The sequence below is a fragment of the Equus przewalskii genome, chromosome 16 (genome assembly GCF_037783145.1).
Source record: "Equus przewalskii isolate Varuska chromosome 16, EquPr2, whole genome shotgun sequence".
In the NCBI taxonomy this organism is placed as follows: Eukaryota; Metazoa; Chordata; class Mammalia; order Perissodactyla; family Equidae; genus Equus; species Equus przewalskii.
The window spans coordinates 8220967-8246563 of NC_091846.1; the positions used below are offsets into that span (position 1 = coordinate 8220967).

Here is a 25597-nt window from a genome sequence, read left to right on the forward strand (position 1 = left end):
GGATGAATGAATAATCAAGTAAAATAAGCCTCTGTAACTTGCTAGCTGTGTGTGATCCTGACCAAATTATGGATCACTGCAGCTTCCTCATCTGACAAGAGAGGTTAACAACAGTCCCTACCTTGCAGGCTGTTGTGAGAGTTAAATTTAAAATAAATAAAACATGCTGGGACAAGGCCCTAGTATAGGGTCAGTGCTTCATCAATTGTAGCTGCTTCATTTTTAGTAGATCAGACTTCTTGAGCACATCCTTGTGTCTCCTACAGATACGGTAGGCATCAAGTGAATATTTATTGAATAAATAAACGAAACAGGTACCTGTTAATCAACGTTTCAATAAGATGTTCCAGTTTTGGTTTCCTCCTCCCATTTCTACCCCTTCACCCAAGTCCTGGCATTTCCTTTCCATCTACTATCATTCCTAACCCAATCTTTTATACAGACTACTCTCCTCACCTGTAGCCTATGTTTTAAAACACAGATTTTAAAGACAAACTCAAAGCAGATTTCAATCATACATCAAAATTGAGACATAAACAAATCGTTGTATGTGTCTATACCTTTTAAACTCTGGAGAATTCTAATTGTATAATACATAAGGGTAGATGGGAGAAATCAAAGTAAAAAAAATGCTATTTCCTCTCCAAGACTGAACAGAATGACAATGTACTAAGACAGGAATAAATTAAGGAAAGTAATATCAATTTTAAAGAAGGCACAATTTCATAGGCTAAAATGTATACATTAATTCCAACTGAGTAGAAAATATTCCTGATCTGCTAGTAACAAGGGATTGTATTAGTTATTAAAAGGTTCATAAACAATTCCTGAGCAAGAACAACTTCATACTCTGTCTGGTAACCCTAAGTTGTCCCCTCGAATGGCAGAGTCCCTCTCTTGAGAGCTGCCTGAAGAGAATGGACCCCAGTGGCCAAGTTAACACTTCAAAGTGAATCATTTAACAAGGGAAAGAGGGAGTGGTAAGGAGCTTAAAAATTCCTTCCTCCACAGAAGTCCACACCTCTGCTCTGAGCCAAGAGCTCCTTCCCACAAGATAGATTAGATCAATGTTTACGCATATGAATATATATATCTTAACTCCAAATGGGTTGAAAAATAAGCTTTTCATCCATATAGACTTCCAAAGTATTAAATATAAGTGAAATATCTCAGTTTATTCTTATATCTGTACCCTGAAATTCATATTATCTTGCATTCCAATACCTATGTACATGTATGCGTGTATATATATATATATATATTTTAAGATTGGCACCTGAGCTAACATCTATTGCCAATCTTCTTTCTTCTTCTTCTTCTTCTTGTCCCCAAAGCCCCCCAGTACATAGTTGTATATTCTAGATGTAGGTCCTTCTGGTTGTGCTATGTGGGGTGCCCCCTCAGCATGGCTTGATGAGCAGTGTCACGTCCACGCCCAGGATCTGAACCAGCAAAACAGTGGGCCACCGAAGCGGAGCACGTGAACTTAACCACTCGGCCACGGGGCCAGCCCCCATGTGTGTATATTTGTTATGTAGGAAGGATAAGTAAATATGGTATAACAGTATGAACGTGATCATATAATGGACTTTTCTTACACACAATTGATCTCTTGCGAGAGTGGCAAGAAAAATCTGAGCTGAAAAAAATCACTAATTTATTTTATTGGAGGCTGACCCTGTGCTATGGCAGCTCTCATTTTTAGGGTTACAAGAACAGTGCACAACCCCTAACCTTCCGGCCCACCCAGCAGAGCTGAGTACTGAGACAGAAGCTCAGGGAACAGGGGACATTTGTTCTTGGATTTAAAGGGAAGAGAATATTCCCTGGAAGCGAGCAGAGACAGTATCCAGAAAAAGGGCTGGACGGAAGTGCTGAAGGCGATGGTGGTGTCTCCTGGGAAGCAAAAGCGTTCCTCTGTCCTAAGGAGCAAGGGGGGAGTGGGCCACCATGCCCCGGCCCAGTCACGAGCGGGACTCGCCAGGGTTTCCACTTCCTCAATCTGAGAAAAAGCACCTGGAGCTCTAGACCACCAACTTGAAGGCAAGGGATCTAGGCCAGTATGTTCTCTTGAATATTAATCCAATTAAAAAACAATAAATGAAACACGGTCAATCAATTAAAAACTTTGGCAAAAATCTTCAAAATGAGACCACTGCTCTGAGCAGTGGGGGGCTGTCAGCAGCTGGGTCAGGCTGCAGGTGGGGCCAATATTCATCACCTGCAGTCACAGAGGCCACCAAGGTGGCTGGACCCAGGCCTGCCCCTAGCAGGGCAAGGGAAGCCGACTTTTCCAGACCTTCAAGTCCTGTCCTCCTCTGTCCCTCTCACACTCCCAGGGGTCTGATGAATGAAGGCACAGAATCAAACACTGAAACTGACAAGCCTATTGAAACTTCTCACTCCCTGGGAATGACATAGATATAACAGAAAACATTCTTCAAGGGAGACCTTTGGCCCAATCTATTTTTATGACCTCCCTGTAGGCCAGAACCTTGATCTCTGCATGGCTGCCCAGAAGTAATCAGTTCCAAGAAAATTTCTCCCATGGAAATGAGGAGATGAGTAACAGCAAGGGCTGTGCCAAACCACCAGGCCTCACAGCAAGGTTATGCCTGATACCTGGGGGAAACACCTCAGGAGGTGCCAGAGCCTTCCTTCTGGGGCCCCTTGGCCATTTCCTCCAGGCTCAGACTCATCTCTCAGTCACACCTGAATTCTCTTCTACTGAGGAGAAAATCTGAGAGCCAGCAGGCAGGTGACTTGACTCCCTTAGACTCTTCTCTACCTTTGACTGGGGAGGCAGTGCCAATCTTTTGCCATAAGATATCCTCAAGGGGAAGAGTTCAAAGTTTAAAACTGAGGTTTGTTTTTGAGGCACTGTGGGGAAAAAAATTTCCAAATCTGGATGCTACCTCCTTCACATTTAGACATTGGTAGACTTTGTTAAAAACTCCTAAGGGAACAGAAGAATGGTGATGGACCTCCTGTTTTAAAGAAACAAAAAATTAGGGGAGGAGGCTGGAAAGGAGAAGGAAGGCTCTGCAATAGCTGGCTGAACATTTTCAGTGTCCTCAGAGCAAAAGTGAATGCTCACCACCCCAGATATCTTCACACAGCTGCTCCTCAGCATGTGGGAGTCAAAGCTGACTTGAAAACACCAAATGACAATGGAACATGCTGCCCCACCCCTCACCCCATGACAGACACTGGCCCCAGGGCCCGCCCCCTTCACTGAGGAGCCATTTTCTGGATTCACTGAAAACTGGGTCACGAACATGCAGTAGAAGGAGGCTGAGAGGAGCGAGCCAAGGAAAGGCAGAACCACATGCATCCCCGTCCACAGGACACTCATGCCACCGAGCTGGGTCCAACTCTCAGGCTGTTTTGGGGGAAGGAGGAAGGAGACAGCCAGAGAGATGAAACTGCACTGAAATTTTCCAAGAGAAAGGAGCAGAGCCTGTGTCACAGAAGAGGAGGAGGTTTTAAGTAGAAGAGGCGCGTTAAAGGTGTCAAGAAACTTCAAACAGGATGAGAACTGAATAAAGCCTCTTGGTCTGGGATTTAGGAGTTTTATGTGACCCTTGAGATCAATGTATGATGAGTGCAATGTCCTGTTTTATTTAAAACCCCATTTCACATACCCTTTTTGTTACATTTTAGAGATATTTTAATTTCTTACCTCCTGGAATGCAAAAATCGGGCTGCTTTTGTTTTGTTCACACTCAGAAATATTGTTGGATACAAAACTGTAGTTGCCAGTTTCTTCCCATACCCTCCTATACACATACTGTGTTGTCAGCGGAGAGGTCAAAGCCATAGCAAATGCACTAAGGCAAATGGCAGGTTCTACCAAAAAAATCTTCATTTTGCTTGGGTAGGAAGCTGAATTCTCTTAAAAAGAAAAAAAGAAAAAAAAGAGAGATCATCAGTTGCATTCTTAGCTGAGAGGTTAGATTTTCAATGACGGGGAAATTAGGAGGAGTTTTGTGGAGTAAACAAGCAAACTGGGGAACAGAAAGCAGTAAGCACGCCCTGAGCAGAGACTGTCACACTTCCCATTTTTAAGAGCAGGACCTGTTAGGGCTCAAAGCGCTTTAAGGTGATTCTTTGAATTAACCTTAATAAGTTGTGACCCCTTTCGGCTGGCCAATGGTCACACTACAGCTTCCACACTATACGCTGCCAGCTGCTTTCAGAAGGGAAACATGAGGGTCCTCTGGGGACACAGCCGTTGGCAGCTGTTTGTTTTTGTTATTCTGCCGCATGCTAATAGCAGACAGGAAGGAGGCCTTTTAAAAGGCAGCTCCCAATCGTAGGGGAACTTTTTTAAAACTCACCCCACGGTTACAGCCTTGCTGCCAGGCTAGGCACAGCAGCAAAGGCCCCGTTTAGGGGCCCGCACTCCCGGGGGGCTGTCGCCTCTGGGAGACCCTGAGCTCACAGCGCCTCCCGCGCAGCAGGGGACCCCGGGCCGGCCGCGCCGGGACGCGCAGAGGGGTCTCCCTTGAACCCGATCGGATCCACCTGTCTGCGAGCCGCAAGCCCCTATTTTCAGGCAAACCGAGGAAGGCGCACTTCCGCGTCCACAGTGACAACGGCGACAGTCCGCCGCGCGGCCCTCGCTGGGCTCCTCGGTGGCCCCGCGGGCCGGCCTCGGCGGGCTCGGAGGCGCCGGCAGCTGCTCCACGGGCGGCGGCGGTGTGGCGGCGGGTCGCGGGTCCGCGGGCGGGCGGGCGGGCGGGCGGCCTGCGCTCCCCGGTGACTCAGCCCGCCCCCGGCAGCGCCGCGGGCCGAGGAGGCGGGGCCGCTGGGGGCGGAGGCCACCCGTGCCGTCCCTGCCCGCCCGGCTCTCCCGCGATTGGGCCCCGCGGCCGGCGCCCCCGCGGGGACTGCCCCGCCCCGACCGCGCTCGAGCGCGCAGCCCGCGGAGGCCCCGGCCGCCCCCGCGCCACTGCCGGGTGCTGGGCCGCGCCGCCCGCTCCTGCGGGGGCCCTGCGGTTGCCGAGCGTTTCTGGGTCGGAATGTCGTTTTTCACAGAAGCACGCAGGGGATCTGTTGCCAAAGTAACGTGTTTGGGATGCAGCTCCCTGAAGCATCCGGGTCAGCCGGACAAGTGCCCTCAAAAGAAACGCAGAAGGGGCACAGACGATGGGACACCGGGGTGGGTGCGGGAGGGACAGTGAAGAGTCGCTGGCTCTTCCTGGTGGGGTGACCCTGGCCAAATTATTTCATCTCCGTGCGCCTCTGTTTCTTTATCTGTCAAGTGGGGATAACAGTTTTACAGGACTGTTGTAATGAAGCCCTCAGCATCTACACACAGCAGAGCCCTTGACCAGGGGAGGGACGGTAAATGCCCTCCAACAGGCCCACCAGGAAGGCGCCTGATGCGAATGAGTTGGGTTTATTGCTTCTTGTAGCGAGGAGGAATGCGTACACGGGGATCCTCGGGGTATCTCAGTAGAAGGAAAAGGCATGTAGAAGACGTTCTTCTTGTGGGCAGAAAAAATGACTATCCACTGTACTTCCCTGCTTCGCTGTCCCTTCCACATGAAGAAGAAACGCAGGACTTAATTTGTTCTGATGCGTGTCTCTAAGGGGAGAACAATCACTATGCGAGTCTTTTCCTTTTTCTTTTCCAAATATATTAACTGCTTAAGTATGTATTAAATAAAGAAGCCTTAAGCAACCGTCACTTGGGATCTGTCGCTGTGCTGGACACTGTGGATGAGACGAAAGTTAACACACTATAGTTAATTATCAAAGAAATGTCCATTTATTTGGTAAGAAAAGGTGGAAATACATGAAAGGAATAAAAAATGATTCTAAAACCAAGTCTATGGAGATCACCCCTGAGCAGTAACTACCATTCCCCTCCTGCTGTTCCCCTCAGAGACTCCGAAAGCAAAAGAAAATCCAAGCAGCAAAGGAGGAGTTGCCATTCCTCAGGCATACTCCCCCTGGCAGTGTTCCTGAAAGGAGGGTCAACAGGTGTGTTCTCCAGGGCAGGGTCTCCAGGAGGATTGTGACATTTTATGTTTTCAGTTCAATGACCTGGAGATTTTAACATAAGCATATTCTAAATTATCTCATAATCAAGTACTGACAGTTGATTTCAGTGCCTGTACAGCCCTCCCTTGGTATCTGCAGGGGGTTTAGTCCCCAGATGCCAAAATCTGGGGATGCTCAAGTCCCTTATAGAAATGGTGTAGTATTTGCATATGACCTACACACGTCCTCCCCTATACTTTACCTCATCCCTAGATCACTTATAATACCTAATACAATGGAAATGCTATATAAACAGTTGTTATTCTGCATTGTTTAGGGAATATTGACAAGGAAAAAAGTCTGTATGTGTTCAGCACAGACAGAGCTATAGTAAGCCTTTCAATCCTAGGTTGGTTGAATCCATGGATGCAGAACCTTGGGACGCAGAAGGCCAACTGTATTTGTATTTCTGCTTATGATCACATTGGCTCCAAGAAGTACTTTAATAGTGTCAGACTAACAGGAAAAGTAGTAGACTGAATATATAAATGATATGCCCAAGCTAAGTGAAGACCGAATAATGTCACATCATGTTGTTCAAAATAGGTTTTCATAGTATTCCAATAACAAGTATGAGAGAGCTGAGTTGCCACTGGACATATGAATAGATATAGTGAACTCAGAAGAACCCTTGCTGTCCTGGGCAATGCCATAGTCAAGTGGCAAGGCCAAAACAGAATATAATAACTAGTAGATTTTGTTGGTTTCAAGAAGAAAGTGGCTTTGGCTTTTTTGCCTCTGATAAAATCAGCAATGTAGCATGTGATGAAAAGACCTCATTTACACCAATTACTGCTTAGTAAGTGATTGTTAATACTGTGCTCATAAAAATCTAAGGACATAACTCCAGGCACAAATTGTTGAAAGGAAATGTAATCGCATCATATGACCTTGGTCAATAACCTGCTAAAACAGACCTGAATAGATGTTATCTAGCTGACAAATTCATAACCTGACTTCAACCTTTGTCTGTCCTGACCTCCATTGCCTTGGACACCATTGAACAAATTCCTCCTTTTTGAACTGTTCTTTCTCTTTGGGTTCCATGACTTGACTCTGTCTTTCTACTACATTGAGAGCTCTTTCTCAGTTTTCTTAGGCTCCACCTCAGCTCCTTTCTTCTTCCCAGTCAACCACATCCACATTTGTAACTCGGCTACCGCAAGTATACCAATCATTCCCAAATCTCAAGCCCACCCTCTTCTCTTGGACTTGACACCCAGAGCTTCCACCTTAGTATTTTAAAAAACCACTGCATACTTTTAAATGTCCAAAACAGGCATCATCTTCCTTTTAATCTACTTCCCTTCAGGAATCCCCATTTCAGTCAGTGACATCACCTGTCCAGTCCCCAAAGCCACAGACCAGGAAATCATACAACTTTTTGGTCACCAAATGCTCTAGCTTTTATATCATAAATATAACTGGTATTCTCTATACCTCTTTTAGGTGTGTGGCTGTAAGAAAAGTGGGCCCTTGGATCCAGAGCCGTTAGAATGAACAGCTCTTTTTCAGCCTGGCTAAGGTCAGGGGCTTTGTCTTGCCGTCATCCCATTGGTGAGTGGAATTTGAGGGTTGCAGGAAAGGAGGTGGGCAAATATGCAGAGGGACCAAGGATTTCCCTGGTAAATCAGGAATCCTAACTCTTCCTTTGGGGTTTCAAGTTACTATAACTCTTCTGATGTGCTGGGATGGTCCTAAGTAAGCTGAGTGGTCAGAAATGTGCAATAATGGCCCTCAAGAAGAAATCCACCATGATGGTCGCGATAGGGATGGAGTAGAAGAGCTGGGCTGGGAAGCCAGGGCTAACACCAGGGCTTGTCTTGTCTTAGGGGAACATCAGCTTCCTAACAGAGTAATGATGTTGCACTCTGTCCTGACCCACTACCTTGGACCTTGAGGGTCCTTAAGAGAAATAGTTGATTATCTATAAATGGTAGTATCTGTCACTAGAGTTGTATCTGGGAACATAGCCTCCTATAGTGTGGAGTAACCACTGCTAACCAGGGTCCACCAGCCTCCCTCCAGTCTGTGCAGCCCTGTCTACAGTGGGTAGGCCTTCAGCTCTTAGACCTGAGAGCTGGACTTCTGTTTTCAGTACCATCCTCAAAAAAGCAGAAGTTGGAACCTCAGGTAGTCAGATCAGACTTCTCAATTTCTTTTCTGCACAACAGAAGTAAACAAGATTGACTCATCTGGATGAAGTAAGCACCTTGAGGGGTCTACTTTTTAAGAAAGGGAGAGCTCACAGAATGATGAATGGACTTCTCATAACTGGGGTGGAAAGTTCAAATTTGATTTCTTTGTGTAGTAACTTAAATATGACTTTATTTTCTGCTACAACAGGTGAAATAGGATCTATGTGAAAGTTCCTAGAATAGGATCTAGAACTCAGCAGGTATTCAATAATGTTTGGATTTGAATCTGGATCTTGCTTAATCAGACACACATACTACCATTTTTGAGAAGTTATAGAGAGGAACCTGGCCACTGCTTCAAATTGGCACTTCCTTTTGTGACCCTATAAAGCTACTATCACTTTCCTCTCTTAAGAGGAATCAGTCCCATTTTCAGTGGGGTTGGATGTGAGAGTAGGGAAGGATTTAAAGTCAGCAGAGTAAGTTAAATTCATGTGCACATGACTCCACAATATGACCATGTTTAGGGATTAATCCTCCTCCTTCCCTCTGCAACTCCTTGCCCTAGGCCACATCGTCTCTCATCTGCACTGCTGCAACAGTTTCTTACCTGAGTACTCCTCCTCTACTCTCCAGTCTGTTCTCCACACAGCAACAGAGCATGATCGTCTTTACAGAGATATAGAATCACATCATTCTCTTGCCTGAAACACTTCAATGGCTTCCCCACTGAATTCCAAATCAAACTCAGCCTCTTTGCCATGGCCTGTGTAGGGGAGGAAGACTTTTCCTCTACCTAAATGTGGGTTCGTCTGGCCAGAGAATGAATTAAATTCACATGAGACAGAATAGCAAGAGAAAATTAAACAAAGCTTTATGAGGAACCATGGCCTGGGGCCTCTCTTCCGAAGGAAGAAAGGGCACCGAAGAAGTGGGGTGCACATAGTGGTTATATACCCCCAAACAGGGTGTTTCACATATGATTGAAATGTCCCTCCCACAATAGTCACAAAATTGCCCTGTTGGCACAGCACTTGATGGACACAGCAGATAGTGGGTCTGCTGTCTCGGTGGGCGTGGCAGGAGGCAAGTCTATTGTCTCAAGCTGGGTGGTCACAGGTGAGTGCAGCAATCAGTTCCTAGCCTAAGGAAAGATACTAATCCTTAAAGAAATGCCAATGTTGGGAGGGGGAGGGAAGTCAGTTACAGGAGGTTACCAGACAAGCACAATAAACAAATGCAGATTTAAGTCCTTGCCTTCGCCATTGATTAAGAGTTTCTAGAGACAAGGTCATCTCCTTTCTTCTTCCTGGTACAGAGAGGGAGGCACCTTTACAGATAAAGATTTCCTTTATAATGTAAATGTCTCCTAACAAAGGGCAAGCAAGTTCCACTCCTCAAAGCCTCCTTCCCTGTCCCAGTTTATTAAAAGCAATCAGCCTCAAATAATCCTCATGCCAAAGAGACATATCTTGGGGTGACCATTTCCAGGTCCCCACACCTGAAAGGCCCCAAATGACCTGGCCACTATCCACCTCTGCAGCCCTGAACTGCCCCCCACCATCAGTGTCAGTACACTTCTCCTTTAGGTGTTAGCTTGCTTTAGGTGTTAATTTGAATGTCACCTTACAGAAGTCTTCTCTGAGCATCCTACCCAAACTAGGAAAGTGGATTCTCTTCTGCTATTTTCTAACTCAAAGCTTCTTGTTTGATTTCTTTTACCACTTCACATTTATATTATTTATTTGTATGTTTATATTTTTTGGTCGTGTATTTCCTGCACTAGAATTGTGTGCTCCGTGCATGCAGAATCATGGCTGACTAGTTCAAGACTATGGCCACATCTACAGCAATGGCTAGAATGTAGTGAATCTTTGTCAAAGGAATGAAATAAGGTGGTTTTGTTCAGCGCCCCCTAATACGGAATCGTACACTAAATCTGCCCTTGGGAACCACAGAGAATAATTATCTGACATATTTATTTTTCTAAGAGACTGAGTTTATGACTACATGCTCCGTCTTGCTGAATCTCTTAAAAGAAATACCATGTACCAGAATATTCAGCAAACTATGTTTACTAACAATATTCAAATATGGTTTGTAATAATGATAGAAATAGAAAATTTTTATTTATAAAATCAGTCTAAAATGTGCAAATCCCAAACTAATTGTAGTTCTACCTGAAATTTTATTCTTTACCAGAAAAAGAGGTAAAAAAATGTTCAGACTCACTAGTAATCAAATAAAGTCACATTAGGATAATGATTAAGGTATCATCTTCCATATTGAAAATGGGCAAAGATTTTGTTTTTAAGATAAAATTCATTTGGCCAACATGAGGTGAAATGAACATCTTGTCATACACTGCTGGTAATAAGTCAACTGGTAAAACTTTTTTCAGAGTAGTATTTTAACAATATGCACTGAAATCAACATTTTGGATACGTATTGTCTACCCAACAAGTCCTACTGATGAAATAATAATGAATTGGTACAGAAATTTAACTACTTAGATTTGCATAAGTTTGTGTATAATTTGAAAAGACCTAAATATATAACACCATTAACTATAACTATATGTATAAAATAATACAGGAATGGTGCATATAGAATGATGTGTTTAGAAAGGCCATTATACTATATTCTCACAGAATATTTTATTATATGAAAAGTCTTTCATGAATGATATTAAATGAAAAAAGGAAATAAAAAGTGTACAATATATCCCAATTTTGTTGAAAAATAAGTATACATATAAATGTATAGAAGAAAGTCCATAAAGTCATATATACACATTAAAAGAAATTATCTGAGTGGTGGGATTGCCAGCATGTTTTATTTGTGTATGAAATGCCATAGAGAGTATTATTTTCCGTATTTTCCACATTTTCAATAATGAACATATGTTAGTTTATAATCAGCGAAAGAGTTTACTTAAAAAGAAATGACAGAGAGAAATGATAAAAATGATTATATGCAAAATCACTCATATTTGTTACAAAGCTGTAGGAAAAAAAAAAACACCTTTAGAACTTTTCAAAGGTTGATTCTTTTCTAAGTGGTTCTACAAGCTTTAAGGTTGAATCAGCAACCACCTGGCAAACTGACGTTCTTGGACTGTCACAGGTGGCCCAAGACAAGACAGGATGGAAGGCAATAACTGACAGGCAATCAAGAGTACTTTATCTAGGAAAGCTACTTAAGAATGTAGAAATAATTGTTCTGAAATGAAGGGAGGTACCAGGGCGAACTTTTGGGCTGCCTGGACCAACCTTTTTAAAACTGGACACACAAAACAGTGGAACCTCAGAGAACTTAGAAATCCTCTAGTCCAACTCTCTAACTTTACCTCTTAGAAAACAGAAACCACAGTGCATAACTGGGTTATTTTTCACGGAACATACTTGCCATTCTGTAGTCCTGTGCTCACAGATCCCGAAAGGAGCCTCCTTGGAACCCAGTCTCTGCTGGGGCCAAGCTTTCCCCTTCCATTTTCCTAACAGAAAGTGAGTGGAGTTTTTAAGGAGGAGTTTAAAAAGGCAGTTAAGAAGTTTAAGAGGGAAGATGAAAGAGTTTTTAAGAAGGAGAGGCTTCGGGGCTGGCCCCGTGGCCGAGTGGTTAAGTTCGCGCGCTCCGCTGCAGGCGGCCCAGTGTTTCGTTGGTTCCAATCCTGGGCGCGGACATGGCACTGCTCGTCAGACCACGCTGAGGCAGCGTCCCACATGCCACAACTAGAAGAACCCACAACGAAGAATACACAACTATGTACCCGGGGGCTTTGGGGAGAAAAAGGAAAAAATAAAATCTTTTAAAAAAAAAAAAAAGAAGGAGAGGCTTCAATCTATGTATGTGCCCCAGGAAGGTACAATGTACTGTCTTATCTTTCCACTCCTGCAGCTGCTCCCCTCGATACCCCATTTGTACTGATGGCCTCCAGGCCACTGCTCTCCCTGAGGTTACGAAAGCGGAGCAGTCACGCCACTGCCTGGGCTCTGACCCCAGTGGGGAGCCACAGTCTTAAAGGAAAGGAGATATCATTTTTCTTGTTAGCATGCACGCCAATCCTGGTCAATTGGATTATGGTTTACTTTATTTCTATGCCCCTGCAACTGTGATAGTAGATAGATTTGTAATATGCAGAAAACGTTCAGGTAATCAAAACATAATCTGCAAGTATTCAGAACGTAACTAAGTGGAATTTCTATTAATGGGCTTTCTTGTTGTTTTTTTTTTTTAAATTTTCCTTCCCCAAATAATCTGCTACGCCCTGTTTCCCTATGTAGCTTTCCACTTCTCATGCCAGCCAGACCCGGTCTCATCCGTGACCCCTCCCTCCAGTGCATTCCCACCCCAGGTGTTCGTTTGGACCTGCTTATTGTGCTTTATTCATTCAACAGAAATGTACTGAGGGACTTCCAGTTTCACCTCCAACCTGTAAATAACCTCCCATCCTCAGAGCAAAAAAAAGCTGAAGGAGCTGAAAAGTTGTGCTTTATCTTGGACCCGTCAGAGACTGAGATTGAGGGGCACAGCTACACCCCATGGTCTGGAGAGACAGGTGAATCCAGAGTCACAGCCGAGATCTCCTTCTCTGGACAGAAGGGGCTGGAACCACACGCTGGCAGAAACACTTAGATGGCAATTTTGATAAATTGCTAGAGGTCAACCGTGGACTGACCTGAGAGTAAGACGCTCCTGGGGTCTGCCACCCAAGGAGGGCTCCACACTTTTGTAGGTTTCTTTATCTCCAGGAACACCACCAGGTTCTCACAATGAAGAGCTAAAAATGACCCCCTCATGGCTCTGGCAGACGGAGGGGAATATTTACCATTTTGAAATATACCTAGAGTGTTCTCGTAACAAAGGCCTATTCTCCAAGGGAAAAGACTCATCCCACTGGGGGACGGGCATTTTCCTGACTCCAGCTCCCACTATACTTCCTGTCTCACCTAAGGGAGGGGAAAAAAGGAATAAATGCTTGTGAAGATCACAGCCCAGGGACACAGGGCCACTAGAAGACTGGTACTTATTAATAAGATTAGATAAGAATGCTTCCCCTCCCCCAGACCTTACCACCACCAGCAGAGCCTCAGTGAAATAACTGAATCGTAGCTGAAAGAGCTGTAAGGCACAGACTCTACTTACTCCAAAGCCTCTGGCACCTGCAGCTACAACAAAGTTAAACATGGCCTAAAACCCTAGCCAGAGTGACATAAAAGCTCACACTAATGGCCTATGTACCTCAGTTCCTATTAGACACGTCATGTTGGGCTTTCAACAAAAAAATGGCAAAGCACGCTAAAAGGCAAGCAAAAACACAATCTGAAGATTAGACTAGACTAAGACTAGAACCAGATGCAGATATGGCAGAGATTTTGGAATGATTGGACAAGCAATTTAAAATAGTTATGATTAATATTTTAAGAGCTCTTTTGGAAAAAGTAGACAACTTGCAAGAACAGATGGGTCATGTAAGCACCAAGATGGACACTCTAAGAAGGCACCAAAAGGAAATGCCAGAAGTCAGAATGACTGTGACCAAAATGAAGACTGCCTAACAGGCTCAACAGTAGACCAGACATGGCCAAGAGAAGAACTAGTGCGCTTAAAGCGGATCAAGATGTATTGAGTTCTGACAAATAAAAATGGCAAGCAATAGGATATATTGGAGTATATGAGGAAGCCATTTGGTATAAACCTAATTCGGCCTGACTTTGTTTTTCCAAAAGGGCCTGACTGTGGCCATTGAGCATGCATTGTATATCCGCTTAGACATTTTGAGATAAAGGTGCAACTTCCCTCCCCCTCCCAACGTTGGCATTCCTTAAAGATTAAGCATCTTTCTTTAGGCTGGGAACTGATTGCAGCGCTCATCTGTGACCACCCAGCTTGAGGCAACAGACCTGCCACCCTGTGGGGTTCACTGAGACAGCAGGCCTACTGCTGTTTCCATCGATCTGACAGAGCAGCCTCGTGACTATTGTAAAAGGGACATTTCAATCATATGTGAAACGTACTCTTTGAGGGTATATAACCATCCTGTATACCCCCACTTATTTGGAGTGCTCTGTTCCTTTGTGGAAAGACTCTCCTGGGTTATAATCCTCAGATTTAAGCTCAGAATAAACTCACCCAAATTTTCATTTATAGATTGGTTTTGAATTGTTTTCATCGACAGTTCCTTTGTGTGTCAGACACTGTGTTGAGTACTAGTGAACCAGACAGGCCAGTCTGTGTCCACCCAGAGCTGCCTTATGTACCACCAAGCAGAGAATTCAGAGTATTCCATTCATCTTGGGTCTGTCTCCGTCCTGTCCTTCCCATCTTCACTCTCTATCTCCATTCCAGTCCTCGCCTCTGCCTTTTCAAAATCTCCCAGATTGCTCTAAGACTTTCACATCTGGTCTTCTTATCTTTCAATCCTGATCCATTCTAGTTAATTCTTTACACTGCTGCTGGAAAAAATCAATCTCAAATATAAAACTGGCTGCTTTATCTCTGCTTTAGTGGTTATGGTTTCTCTTTGGATAAAGTCCAAATTCCTAAGCAAGTCATGCAGCCCTGACCTCTCCCTACTTCTATAGCTTCAATTTTTACCACTCCTTGCCTAGAATTTTACGTACAGACACAGAGAACTCCAGTTCAGTAACTTAGTGGAACGTCACTCCTCTTTTCTTTCCTGCCTTGTCTGGGTGTCCAGTTTGTCTTTCAAGACACAATTCAGGGATCAATGACCATGGGAAGCCTTGCCTCCTCTCCCCACACATCAGTTGTACCTTCTCTGTCTACCATAGCAATTACCACCCTGTATCATAATCATCTGTTTTCTTGACTATTCTGCTCTGGACTAGGCTATGGGTTCTTTAAGGCCATGTCTTAATAGACCATGTATTCCAACCCCCTACTACTTTGTCTGGCATATAAAGGTAACTGGTAAATGTTTAATGGATGAACAAATGAACAGATGAATGGATACAGAAGGCTTACAGGAGGGAAAAAACAGATGAATACAAGAATACAAACTACAACAGTCACTTAGGTCAAAAACTAATTTCCAGGGTGTATTAGTCAGGGTTCTTGGTTACAAATAACAGAAATTCACTCTGGTTCACTAGCAGAGAAGGAATTTTCTAGAAGAGTATTAGGTAGCTCACAGAATCAACAGAAAGGCTGGAGAGTCATAGAAAAGACATAGCCAGGGATTTGCCACAGGCATGGCCCACTGAGAACCGATGCTGATGGAGCCGTCCTGGCACCTTTGCTGTGGTACTTCTCAACTGCCACAGCCACTGCTGGGAATCCTAAATCAATGACTCAGTCCCTCTTGCAAGATTCAAAGTCTCAGAAGGAGACTGACCTGCTACCCTTTGGTGAGGCGTCTGTGATGTAGTTGTTGGGGTGGGAAAAGGGAATAGCTTCTCTTCAACCTCCCAAGTAGAAACGGCGTTCATACACTAAACAGCCCAAATGACAAACTTACTACGCAGATTTCCCTGAAGACCTCTGTGTCAGTTCCCTAGGGCTGCTTAACAAAGTGCTACAAACTGGGTGACTTAAAACAACAGAAATTTGTTTCCTCGTAGTTCTGGAGGCCAGAAGTCTGAAATTAACGTGTCAGCAGGGTTGGTTCCTTCTGGAAGCGCCTCTCTCTTTGCTTGTCGTGGTTACTGGCAGTGCTCGGCGTCCCCTGGCTTGTAGATGCGTCACTGCAGTCTCTGGCTCCACCCTCAAGCCGTGTTCTTGCCGTGTGTCTGTTTCTGTGTCTCCTGTTCTTATGAGGACATCAGCCATATTGGATTAAGGGGCCACCGACTCCAGTATGACCTCCTCTTGACTAGTTACATCTGCAATGAACCGATTTCCACATAAGGTCACATTCTGAGGTAGTGGGGGTTAGGACTTCAACACACCTTTCTGGGGAACACGATTTGACCCATAGCACCCTGCATCTTCTACATTGCGGTTTTCTTTCTATTCTGTGGTATCCAAGGGCGGGGGGGGCGGGGGGCGCGGAGTGAGAGTGTTCTGCCCCACGTGCGGACAACAAGGGGAACATTGTCTGTGAAGGATCAAAGAACACAATAGAAATGACTGAAAGAGTGGTTGCTTCTCATTATCAACTTGTTTAGAACCAGCAATTCTAAACTTCAGTGATAAAATACTTCCTCCCCCAAAATCTGTGTTTCGCTTCTTAAAAATTGCTGTGTGTGGAAAAATATGTCCACAAATTCTTCGCTACCTCTCCCTTTAATAGGCGGAGCCCAGCTCTCCTCGCCTGAATGTGGGCTGGACATATTTATGTGTGGGAAGTGCAAATGTTGGTTCATACGTGATGTATTTACAGAGTTTGAATTCTGTCTTTAAATGTAACTTCTTTTTGTTAGTTGTTTTAAAGCTAAAGGAATCAAACAATATAAAGTTAAGCATAAAAATAAAATTATTTTTTGCAATTACTGAATATAATTTTGTTGTTCAGAGAAAGGGAGTAAGAAAACAATCATTTGCCACAGTTGACAAATATGCTAGGTATTATGTCACTGCTTTTATGAAATTTAAACTTGAGACTCAAAATTCTGTGAGGCAGTATGAGATCTCCAATGCGTAAAGAAGACTACATTGTCCTCATCGTGGTTCTTTCCAATGTCGGAGAGTTAGATCATAAAAATAATGGAATCATACCCCTACTTACCCTGGTGAAAAATTCATCAAAGAACTTCAACAGAGGTTTCTTGCATACCCACTGTGTGCTTGGATTACATCTGGGAACAAAACAAAGACTCATGCCTGTGAGCACACCTGCTGGTGTAACCACAGGACCAGGAACAGAATTTGACACCCCAAAATATGCCCAATTGGCATAAAGGCTATTTTGAGCTGATGATTATTAAAAAACAGCAGACACAGGAAAAGCTCTGAAAACCTAGTAGAAGTTCCCCTTTTGTAAGGGAAATATACATTTCTAAGAGAAATCTCCACTACAAGGGTGCTGCCCTCTCTGTGCCAGGAAGGGGAGGATGCCTCTAAATCTCCAGAAACTCTTATAATGGAGAAGGCAATGACTTAAAGCTGCATAACAACTTTACCCTTGTTTACTGTAGGACTTTCCCCAGTAACCTTCTATAACTGACCTCATCTTAACAACAGAAGGTTAAAGCTACTTTTCAGGGGTAGCAAACTGCCAGGAGCACGCACAAAGGAGAAAATTTTGATCTGCCAATCGAAACTCATCCTGCCAGCGCTCCCACATACAAGCCAGCCCTCCCTGACCCCTTAAACCTTTCCCTATACCTTGGACAGACAAGGCAGATTTGAGATCCTGGCCTCCTGTCTCCTTGCCAATCAATTGGGCAATAAAGCCTTTCCTCCGTCAAAGACTGGTGCACCACGGTGTTGGCTTCTGCACACATCAGGTGGCAAGCTCTTGCTCAGTAACACTGGGGGAGGGAGAGACACACATGAAAAGTGTATCCTGTAGTAGCTGAGAAGCGGATGAGAGCTTTGGGGAAAACAAATAGAGGACAGAAGAGATAGGCGCACTGGGGAGGAGTGGAGAGGCACAGGTTGTGGGATTACACAGACTGATCAGGGTAGGCCTCAGTGAGAAGAGACACTTGAGCAAAGACTTGGAGGAAGTAAGGGCGTGTGCCACATAGATAGCTGGAGAAGAACTTTCTGACAAACGTGCTGGCTAAGGCAAGGATCTGCTCGAATGTGTACCTAGCGTGTTGGAGGAGGGGAAAGAGGCCGGAGTGAGCAGGAGGGAGAGAGGAGGACAGGCTTCTCTCAGGGAGAAGGTGTAACCTTGGGTGAGTCAGCTCTCTTTGGAAGGAGAATGTCTGAAGGACAACTCAGCTGAGAGCCTGCACCTGCCAGCAGCTGGGGAATGAGGGCTTCAGCCCTGAAGGGGGTCTGGGCAGGATGCCCAGCATTCCCTACAGAGCTGGATTTCTAGGGCTTGAGTCATTTCATTTGGATAGGAAATTAATGGGGAATCCTAGAAGATTAGCATACCCGGGCTATTCATGTAATCCCCAAGGCAGGTAACCGACTAACAGCTACAGAATGCAAAGACACAAAACTTATGTAGGAGACGGTTTTGCATAGATCAGACCCAGAAGGGGCTAAAGACCACCTTAAAGAAAATGAAAGTCATGCAGCAAGGAAACTACGAAGGGCCAAAAATATTTCCTGGCTACTTTCTTTTCACTGTGTCTAAGACCTGTGACTTAGATGGTGAGCTATTAGTGAGGGAGAGGTGGATCATAGACTTCTTTAGTGTATGTATTAGTTTGCATGGGCTGCCATAACTAAATACCACAGGCTGGGGGACTTGGACATTTATTTTCTCACCATTCTGGAGGCTGGAAGTTCAAGATCAAGGTGTCAGTGGGTTGGTTTCTCCTGCGGCCTCTCCACTTGGCTTGCAGAGAGCTGCCTTCTTGCTGTGTCCTCACGTGGCCATTTCTCTGAGCTCAAGCATCCCGGGTGTCTCTCCCTCTTCCTATAAGGGCATCAGCCACATTGGGTTAGGGCCCCCTCTGATGAACTGGCTAACCTTAATTACTTCCTGAAAGGCTCCACTTCCAAAAAAGTCACATTGGGGGTTAGGGCTTCAACATGTGAATTTTGAGGGGATATAACTCAGTCCATTACTGTATCATATTACCTTGCAATATTTTAGGCATTTAATGCCATAAAATCTTGGGGTTGGATAGGTTATTAGAAACGTTCAAACTTAATCTTCCCTCAAAGTCCGAATACCTGGCAAATGGCAGTTAATTCACCAGAGAAGCAAAGTTTTTTGGTTTGCAAGTCTGGTATATAGGATTAATAATACATACCAAGTAAGAATAAAGGGAGAGGTGTAGAGGAGAGAGGGTTAGGCAAGAATAGTGAATTCCAAAGCAAAATTTATCTATAGTAATAAAAGGAGTCTACAGGAGGAATAAAAATAGAAATGATAACAAATTAAATGCAGGGCCCAGAAAGGTAAGCATAGCCCTGAGCTAGGGGCCAGGATCCCAGGAGCTGTCTTAAGTCTGTACCCAACATCCTGGCTTCCCCAGGGATGTGCCCACCACCCTCAGGAAGGCTGTCGGGTAATTCAGGAGTGAAGATGAGGATAAGGAATAGAGTGTGCAAGCAGAGTTATAGGATGTAGATGATGTTACGATGCTGAGGAGGGTGACTATATAATTTCTCTTCCGAATATGGACACTTCTTAGAGTGAAAAGGATGCTATTAATAATTATGCCAAGACAATGGGTGCACACCAGGAAACTGGGACATATGGTCATTCTAATATTATAGGGTTATTGCCAGGGAAGTCTCAGTGTACAAATGTGGGGGTGGGCTATGGGCATGTATGATCCTCCTGGATCTCTAACTGGCATCCTACGTGGAATTCTTCAACCTTTCTTTTTGGTCAAGCTGAGCCGAGGGTGGAAAAAGTTAATGAGATACACCTTTGAGACGTTAATCTCTCTATTATTCTGGCACCCCAAGAAAGGCCACCACTACCTGTCCCCCTCCTTTAACTTGCACCCTGTCGGTGTTGCAATCCAATGTACACATCAAGATAGACGCGGAGAGGGCTGATGGCCACTCTGAGTTTATTATAACCAGCGTTTCAATATATACATAGCTTACAGCTGTTAAACATACACAGGTGTTCTGGACAATGTAATTAGCGAATGCCAAGAATTCTTAGTGATTTCTCAAGGAGCCCTCCCTCGGCCTCTGTTTTGATATTATCATGTTATTGCTGTGCTCGTATATTTTATCTCGGAGCATGCAAGGCCTCCTAGGCAACGACCCCTCCTGCTCCTGATATCGTGTCTCCATATGTGCTCCCAGGCAACCGCGCCTGGCTTAGGTTGCCTCCTCCTGGAGGTCTTACCCATCATTGGCTAACCAGCCTTCTCACCTCTGGGTCACAGTTTGTTGGCAAGCCTTTTCCAGTGATTATTAACCCTTCCTGCGTCAGGGGTGGCTACACACCCAATGATTTTAATTCTCTTCTCCAAGTTTTCAGATGTATCTTTTAACCTTTCAGTACTTGACAATACATTCTTGTTATTGATTGATATAGAATGGAAACTTGTCACCAAATTCTGTGCCTTGTCAGTAGATTATGCAAAGTGGTGTTTCCTTGTAAAACATAACAGAGAATCTGAAAAACACAACTAGTTGTGTATCACGTTAAACATTAATAATCAGCACAAGGATGACAAAGGCCATGCACTTGTTCTATATGTGCCTAAAAATCTCCTCGGCAGGGGAGAACAGAAGTAATACTCTCCTGGGAGCAACTGTTGGGTGACTGGAGGCCAAAAGTCATAGAGTTAGAAAATGTTATCAGCAAACTGCATGTTTGGAAAACCCAGGAGAGAGAGGCTGCTGCAGATGCGTTCCTTCCTCTGTCTCTACTCCTCCCCACCATAGACACACTTTTTTTTAACCTGGCTGTTAGAGCTTGAGTTTTGTTCAGGTATTTATCTTCCTCCACGAGCCCTGGGGTAGGTTTATCATCACTAATTTCAGAGATTGAATCATTATTAGTCTAACCCAGCCATTTCCCTCCGCTATGATTACTTCAGCCACGGGTGTGTGATGTAATCTTGGCCCATGAAGTGTGTGGGGAAGTTTGCTGGGATGATTCACTGTTACAAGGGGCCACACAGAAACACACTCTCCTTTTTTGTCCCTAGAAGTTGTGTGGTTGTGAAATCCGGAGCTGCTGCAACCATCTTGTGACCATGATGAGAGCTTGTAGAGGACAAGCAAGCTGCTGAGGATGGTGGGCAAGGTGTTTTGAAACGAATAATCCATAATCAATCTATAAATCAAAATTGGGGTGAGTTTATTATGAGCCAGATCTGAGGACTAGCCTGGGGTCTTCCTTCCCCAAGGAAGGAAGGGCACCAAAGAAGTGGGTTGTACAGAGTGGTTACATATGATTGGAATGTCCCTTTTACAACAGTCACAAGACTGCCTAGCCAGTACAGCAATTCACACAGCAAGTAGCAGTTCTGCTGTCTCAATGGACACAGCAGGTAGCAGTTCTGTTGTCTTGACTGGGTGGTCACAGGGTGAGCGCAGCAATCAATTCCTCACCTAGGGAGAGAAGCTTATTCTTAAGGAAATGCCAATGTTGGGGAAGTTGCACCTTTATCTTATGGACATTTGTTCTTGTCTTTGGGACATAGTAGATCATTAAAGCAGATATACAATGCATGTTCAACGGCCACATCAGGCCCTTTTGGAAAAACAAGGTCAGGCCTAATTACGTTTACACCCTATACTCCAATATAACCTGTGGCTTGCCATTTATTTATCAAATGGAAAGATAAAAAGAATTCAGATCCCTGAACGAATTGTTGAGTTGCTGAACTGTGCAACAGTGGAGCAATGTTTCCTCTGGACTTTTTGCTTATTTCTTGAAACATAGCAGCATAGTTGGTTTACAATTTGCATCTAATAAGTTTTTAAACGTTTGTGTAGGTCACTTTCTACTGTTTCTTGCTTAATTGGCTTTTTCTCATGGAGCCTTGTTTCCTGATTTGCCATTTATCTTTGTGCAAGGGCCATTGCCCCAGAAAAATGATATCTAGGCTTTCCCAGAGGCCTGGGATAAAGGTGCTTCCTCCATAGAGGATTTGCATTTGCTTCTGCCAGGTGCCCGGGAGCAAGACTGGACAAGGACACCTAAATCCAACACCTGGCTTGAGATTGCAGAAAGGAACCTGGCCTGCAAATCTGCCCAACCAGGTTCTAATCCTCAGCTTGACTCAAGTAAAACTCACCTTATCTCTCTTATCCATAGAATGGTTCGTGGCTATTTTGCATGGACAACACTCACCTTGACAGGGGGCCCTCTGGAGTATCAGCCTATAGGCGGGACTCCCTCCCGCTCTAGGAGGCGAGGAAGACAAGCCTGTGAGTCATTGTAGGGCTTGTGGCAGCAAATGCCCTGGAGCAAAGTGGCTGAGGCTCTGATTCCCTTATCTCTCTGGGTTCAGACTGTCCTTCAACTTTGGCCTGAGCATTTGCTCCCAACTTGTCAGTTCTTTGATTTTTAAGGTGGTACTCTTTATATTTCATCTAGCAAAATGCTCTTTTCCCCCAGAGGGTTACTCTCCCTCTGGAGTTATTGTCACATGAGAAAATACATTCATTCCTGTTGAAGTCACTTGAGTCAGGATTTTTTGCTACTTTCAGCCAACCAGCTCTGCTCTTGGCATCTTAATTACATTCTGGAGAGCTTTCTGTCAGGACACCTGGAAGTTGGCGAAAGTCTCTAGTATTAGGATTTGGGATGCACTGATTCAGTAAGGATTTCTTAGTTATTTTGGGCAAGTCTCTACAAAAGAAAAAACATTTTTTTATAAAGGAGATGTGCAAATATTACAGCAAAGAAGAAAATTCACATTTATTGAGGGCTGGCAGCTATTTGGCACTTGGCTTTATTATCTCTGGACTGAAACTCTAGTCCCTTAGATTAAACAATGAGGTTCTATTACTTAAGATGCCCAGATAATGCGACAGAATAGAGGGAGAGGAAGGAGGGGGAGAGGAAGGAAGGAGCGGGAGAGGAAGGAGCGGGAGCGGAGGGAGAGGGAGAGTGAGATCTGTTCTGTCTTGTTTTACTTGGAACAAAAGTAAAAAAGTGGTTCACGCCATGTTTTCTGCCGTTTTGGGTCAGTCAGAGCATGTTGTGCAACGAGTACTGAGGTCTCTGGGATTTTCCTCACTGGGGTAGAGACACAGCTTGTGAATAACACTGCCAAGTTTGCTGCAGTGCAATTTACATTTGGCTTTGTTTTCAAGCTGGGACTGAAACCAGAGGGCAACCTGCTTTAACTATACTCAGGGGCTTTTGGGAAGAGTAGTTAGATAACACATTACTAAAACCCACCCCATAGATAACATCTCTGACATGTGGGGCACCATGGGAATGGGTGCTTGAGTTTTTCAGTAACTGAGAGTCAACTTCTTGTCCAGTTCAGGCTAGTTGAGACCACCAACTCATCAACTGGCTCTGCATGGATGACCAATAAGTGACCCTTTGACATCAAGGATCCGAAAACTCCACCCTCAGATCATGGTGACACCACCATTTGTTTTGTGAACGTGTGTCCTATGAAGAGCCATGAAGCTTGACTGCGCTTGTAAGATCATCAATTACCTCACTGCTCCTCACCTACAATCATCTATTCCCACTTCAGACCACCCCCCTCCCTTATCTCATAAATATCCCTAATCTTCATTTTTCAAGGAGGTAGATTAGAGACTGGTTCTTCCACCTCCTTGCTTGGCTGCCTTGTGGTTAAATCCTTTCTCTTTGCAAACTCTTCATCTCGGGGATTGGCATAATTGTGCAGTGGGCAAAGCGAACCTGGTTTGGTAACAGGACCTTAAATAAAAATTGTGTTTAGAGCCACTGTAGTTGTGTTGATCATCAAATCAGTTTTCGCCAGAAAAGATATCTTGCAGAGAGCCTTGGGGAGCCACAGTCCTGGGTCCAGGCTGGTTTTCAAGTTGCCTCTCCATCTTGGGAGAATCTCAATTTCTCTGAACCTCTTCACCCCCGGCTTTTAAATAAAGGGTTAGACAAGATGATCTTTAAGATTCCTTCAGATTCTGAAGTGCTGCTTTATGAATGCAAATTTATTCAAGATTTTAAAAGCTTGGTTTGTTAGAAAATCATTGAGATGATTCCTGTAATACTGTTCCCATCCCTGAAATAGTGTCCTCATACTGTTTGCAGATCTCCATCTGGCTGATTGCACTGTCATGGGGCCTTCCTGCAGAGGGTGCCCTGATTTGCAAACCAGACCCCTCAGGGCCCAGCCCTGGCTGCTGGGCTGCCAGCTCAGACCCTGCCTGGCAAGTAAATGCCTCAGGTGAGGGAAGCTGCCTCACCCAACAGGACGCCTCTTCCATGGCAACAATGCACATCCAAGCCTTGGCCAAGAGAGTGTATATTACTCTGCTCAGGCTGCCATAATAAAGTACCACAGACTGGGTGGCTTGAAAAATAGACATTTATTTCCTTACAGTTTGGAGCCTAGAAGTCCAAGATCAAGGAGCCTGCAGGGTTGGTTTCTTCTGAGATCTCTCTCCTTGGCTTGTAGTTGGCTGCCTTCCCACTGTGCCCTCACTGGCCTTTTCTCTAAATTGCACATCCCTGGTGTCTCTGCCTCTTCTTATAAGGATGCCAATCATACTGGATTAGGACCTCATTTAACCTTAATTACCTCTGTACAGGTCCTGTCTCCAAATACAGTGATATTCTAAGGTTCTAGGAGTTAGGGCTTTGACTATGAATTTTGGGGTACACGATTCAGTCCATAACATGGTGTAACACCTCAGACCCCCTGCCTCAAGTCAGAAGAACTCTACAGGGCTCCCTGGAGGCTAGCTAAGTCTTTTGTTGCTCCTACTTCTCCCTCTGCCCCGGCCCGCTGCCTTCACTCTGCCTCAGGTGTCCACCCCGGGGTACTCCTCAGTAAACTTTCTGTGCCCAAATCTCCATCACAGAGTCAGTTTCCTGGGGAGCCAGATCGAAGACATGTGCCCTCCATCTTTGCTTTATTTCTCTTCTGGGGAAGACCATTTTGACAGCATATCAAGAAGGCTATACGTAAACCTTCCTCGAAATGCATAGCTTCCCACAATAAAGAGTGACCACCACTGGAGGGGGTCAGTGGAGATACATGGTCTGACCAGGTGGTCTCTAAGTTGCCTTTTACAAGACTTGCCTGTTTTGGCTCATTGTCAGCTGATAGCTCTTCCTTAAGTAGTCAAAGGACACAGGGGCCCAAATTAAAAAAATTACATATCTTGTACCTGATTCTGCTGATCTTAAGCCAAACTTAGCTCCCTGCCTAAGCTCCCAACAGCCCCAAACAGTTTCACTTTCTCTCTGCCTACCCTTCTTTTACAAACTGAGAAAGAATTTCAGGTCATCAAAATTGCAGAAATGAAAAGTACAATGGGACGTTAGTATGATGGTGGAGTAAATTGTTCCCTTTGTCTCTCTCCTCTAAATTACAACCAGGAAGACACCCGCTGACCAACAAAGGACTCCCTGCACAGCACACCAGAACACCTGAGAGATCCATACATCTTAGGATGGGTGATCTTGACCTCCAGGAGGAAGTGGAACTAGAGGGCAGTTCCCACCCCATACCCCAGCAGTGACTCCCACACTGGCCCCAGGAGTGGGGGCTGCATCCAAAATGCAGATACTCCCAGCAGTGGTGGTGGTGCCCTGACCTGAGGTTTCAAAAAGCACACTAGTGCCAGAGACTGGAGGCTGCAGGAGCAGCAGTGGGGCTCAAGGATCAGCCCCTGCCCTTCCCCCAGCAGTAGCAGATGGCACCGGCGACCTGAGTCTTCAGTAA

The 25597-nt window shown here is 44.7% G+C and overlaps 1 protein-coding gene and 1 long non-coding RNA gene across 7 annotated transcripts in view; one reads left to right on the forward strand and one right to left on the reverse strand.

The window, feature by feature from the left end:
* SLC46A3 (solute carrier family 46 member 3) overlaps positions 1-4975 on the reverse strand; it is a 20002-nt gene extending 15027 nt beyond the window's left edge. Inside the window, exons 1-2 of one of the 6 annotated variants that reach the window (XM_070578735.1) lie at positions 4528-4975; positions 3683-3894 (exon numbers count right to left, since the gene is read on the reverse strand). In XM_070578735.1, the coding sequence (XP_070434836.1) occupies positions 3683-3868 (186 nt within the window). In that variant the 5' untranslated portion in view covers positions 3869-3894; positions 4528-4975. Of the gene's footprint in view, positions 1-3682; positions 3895-4340 lie in introns of all 6 variants that reach the window. The other 5 variants (XM_008533339.2, XM_070578733.1, XM_008533341.2 and 2 more) reach the window with 5 other exon arrangements.
* The window catches only part of LOC139076420 (uncharacterized), a 24642-nt gene extending 1010 nt beyond the window's left edge, over positions 1-23632 (forward strand). Inside the window, exons 2-3 of the long non-coding RNA XR_011528024.1 lie at positions 7501-7608; positions 20900-23632. This is a non-coding gene — a long non-coding RNA (uncharacterized lncRNA). The remainder of the gene's footprint in view (positions 1-7500; positions 7609-20899) is intronic.
* The last annotated feature ends 1965 nt before the right edge of the window (positions 23633-25597 follow it).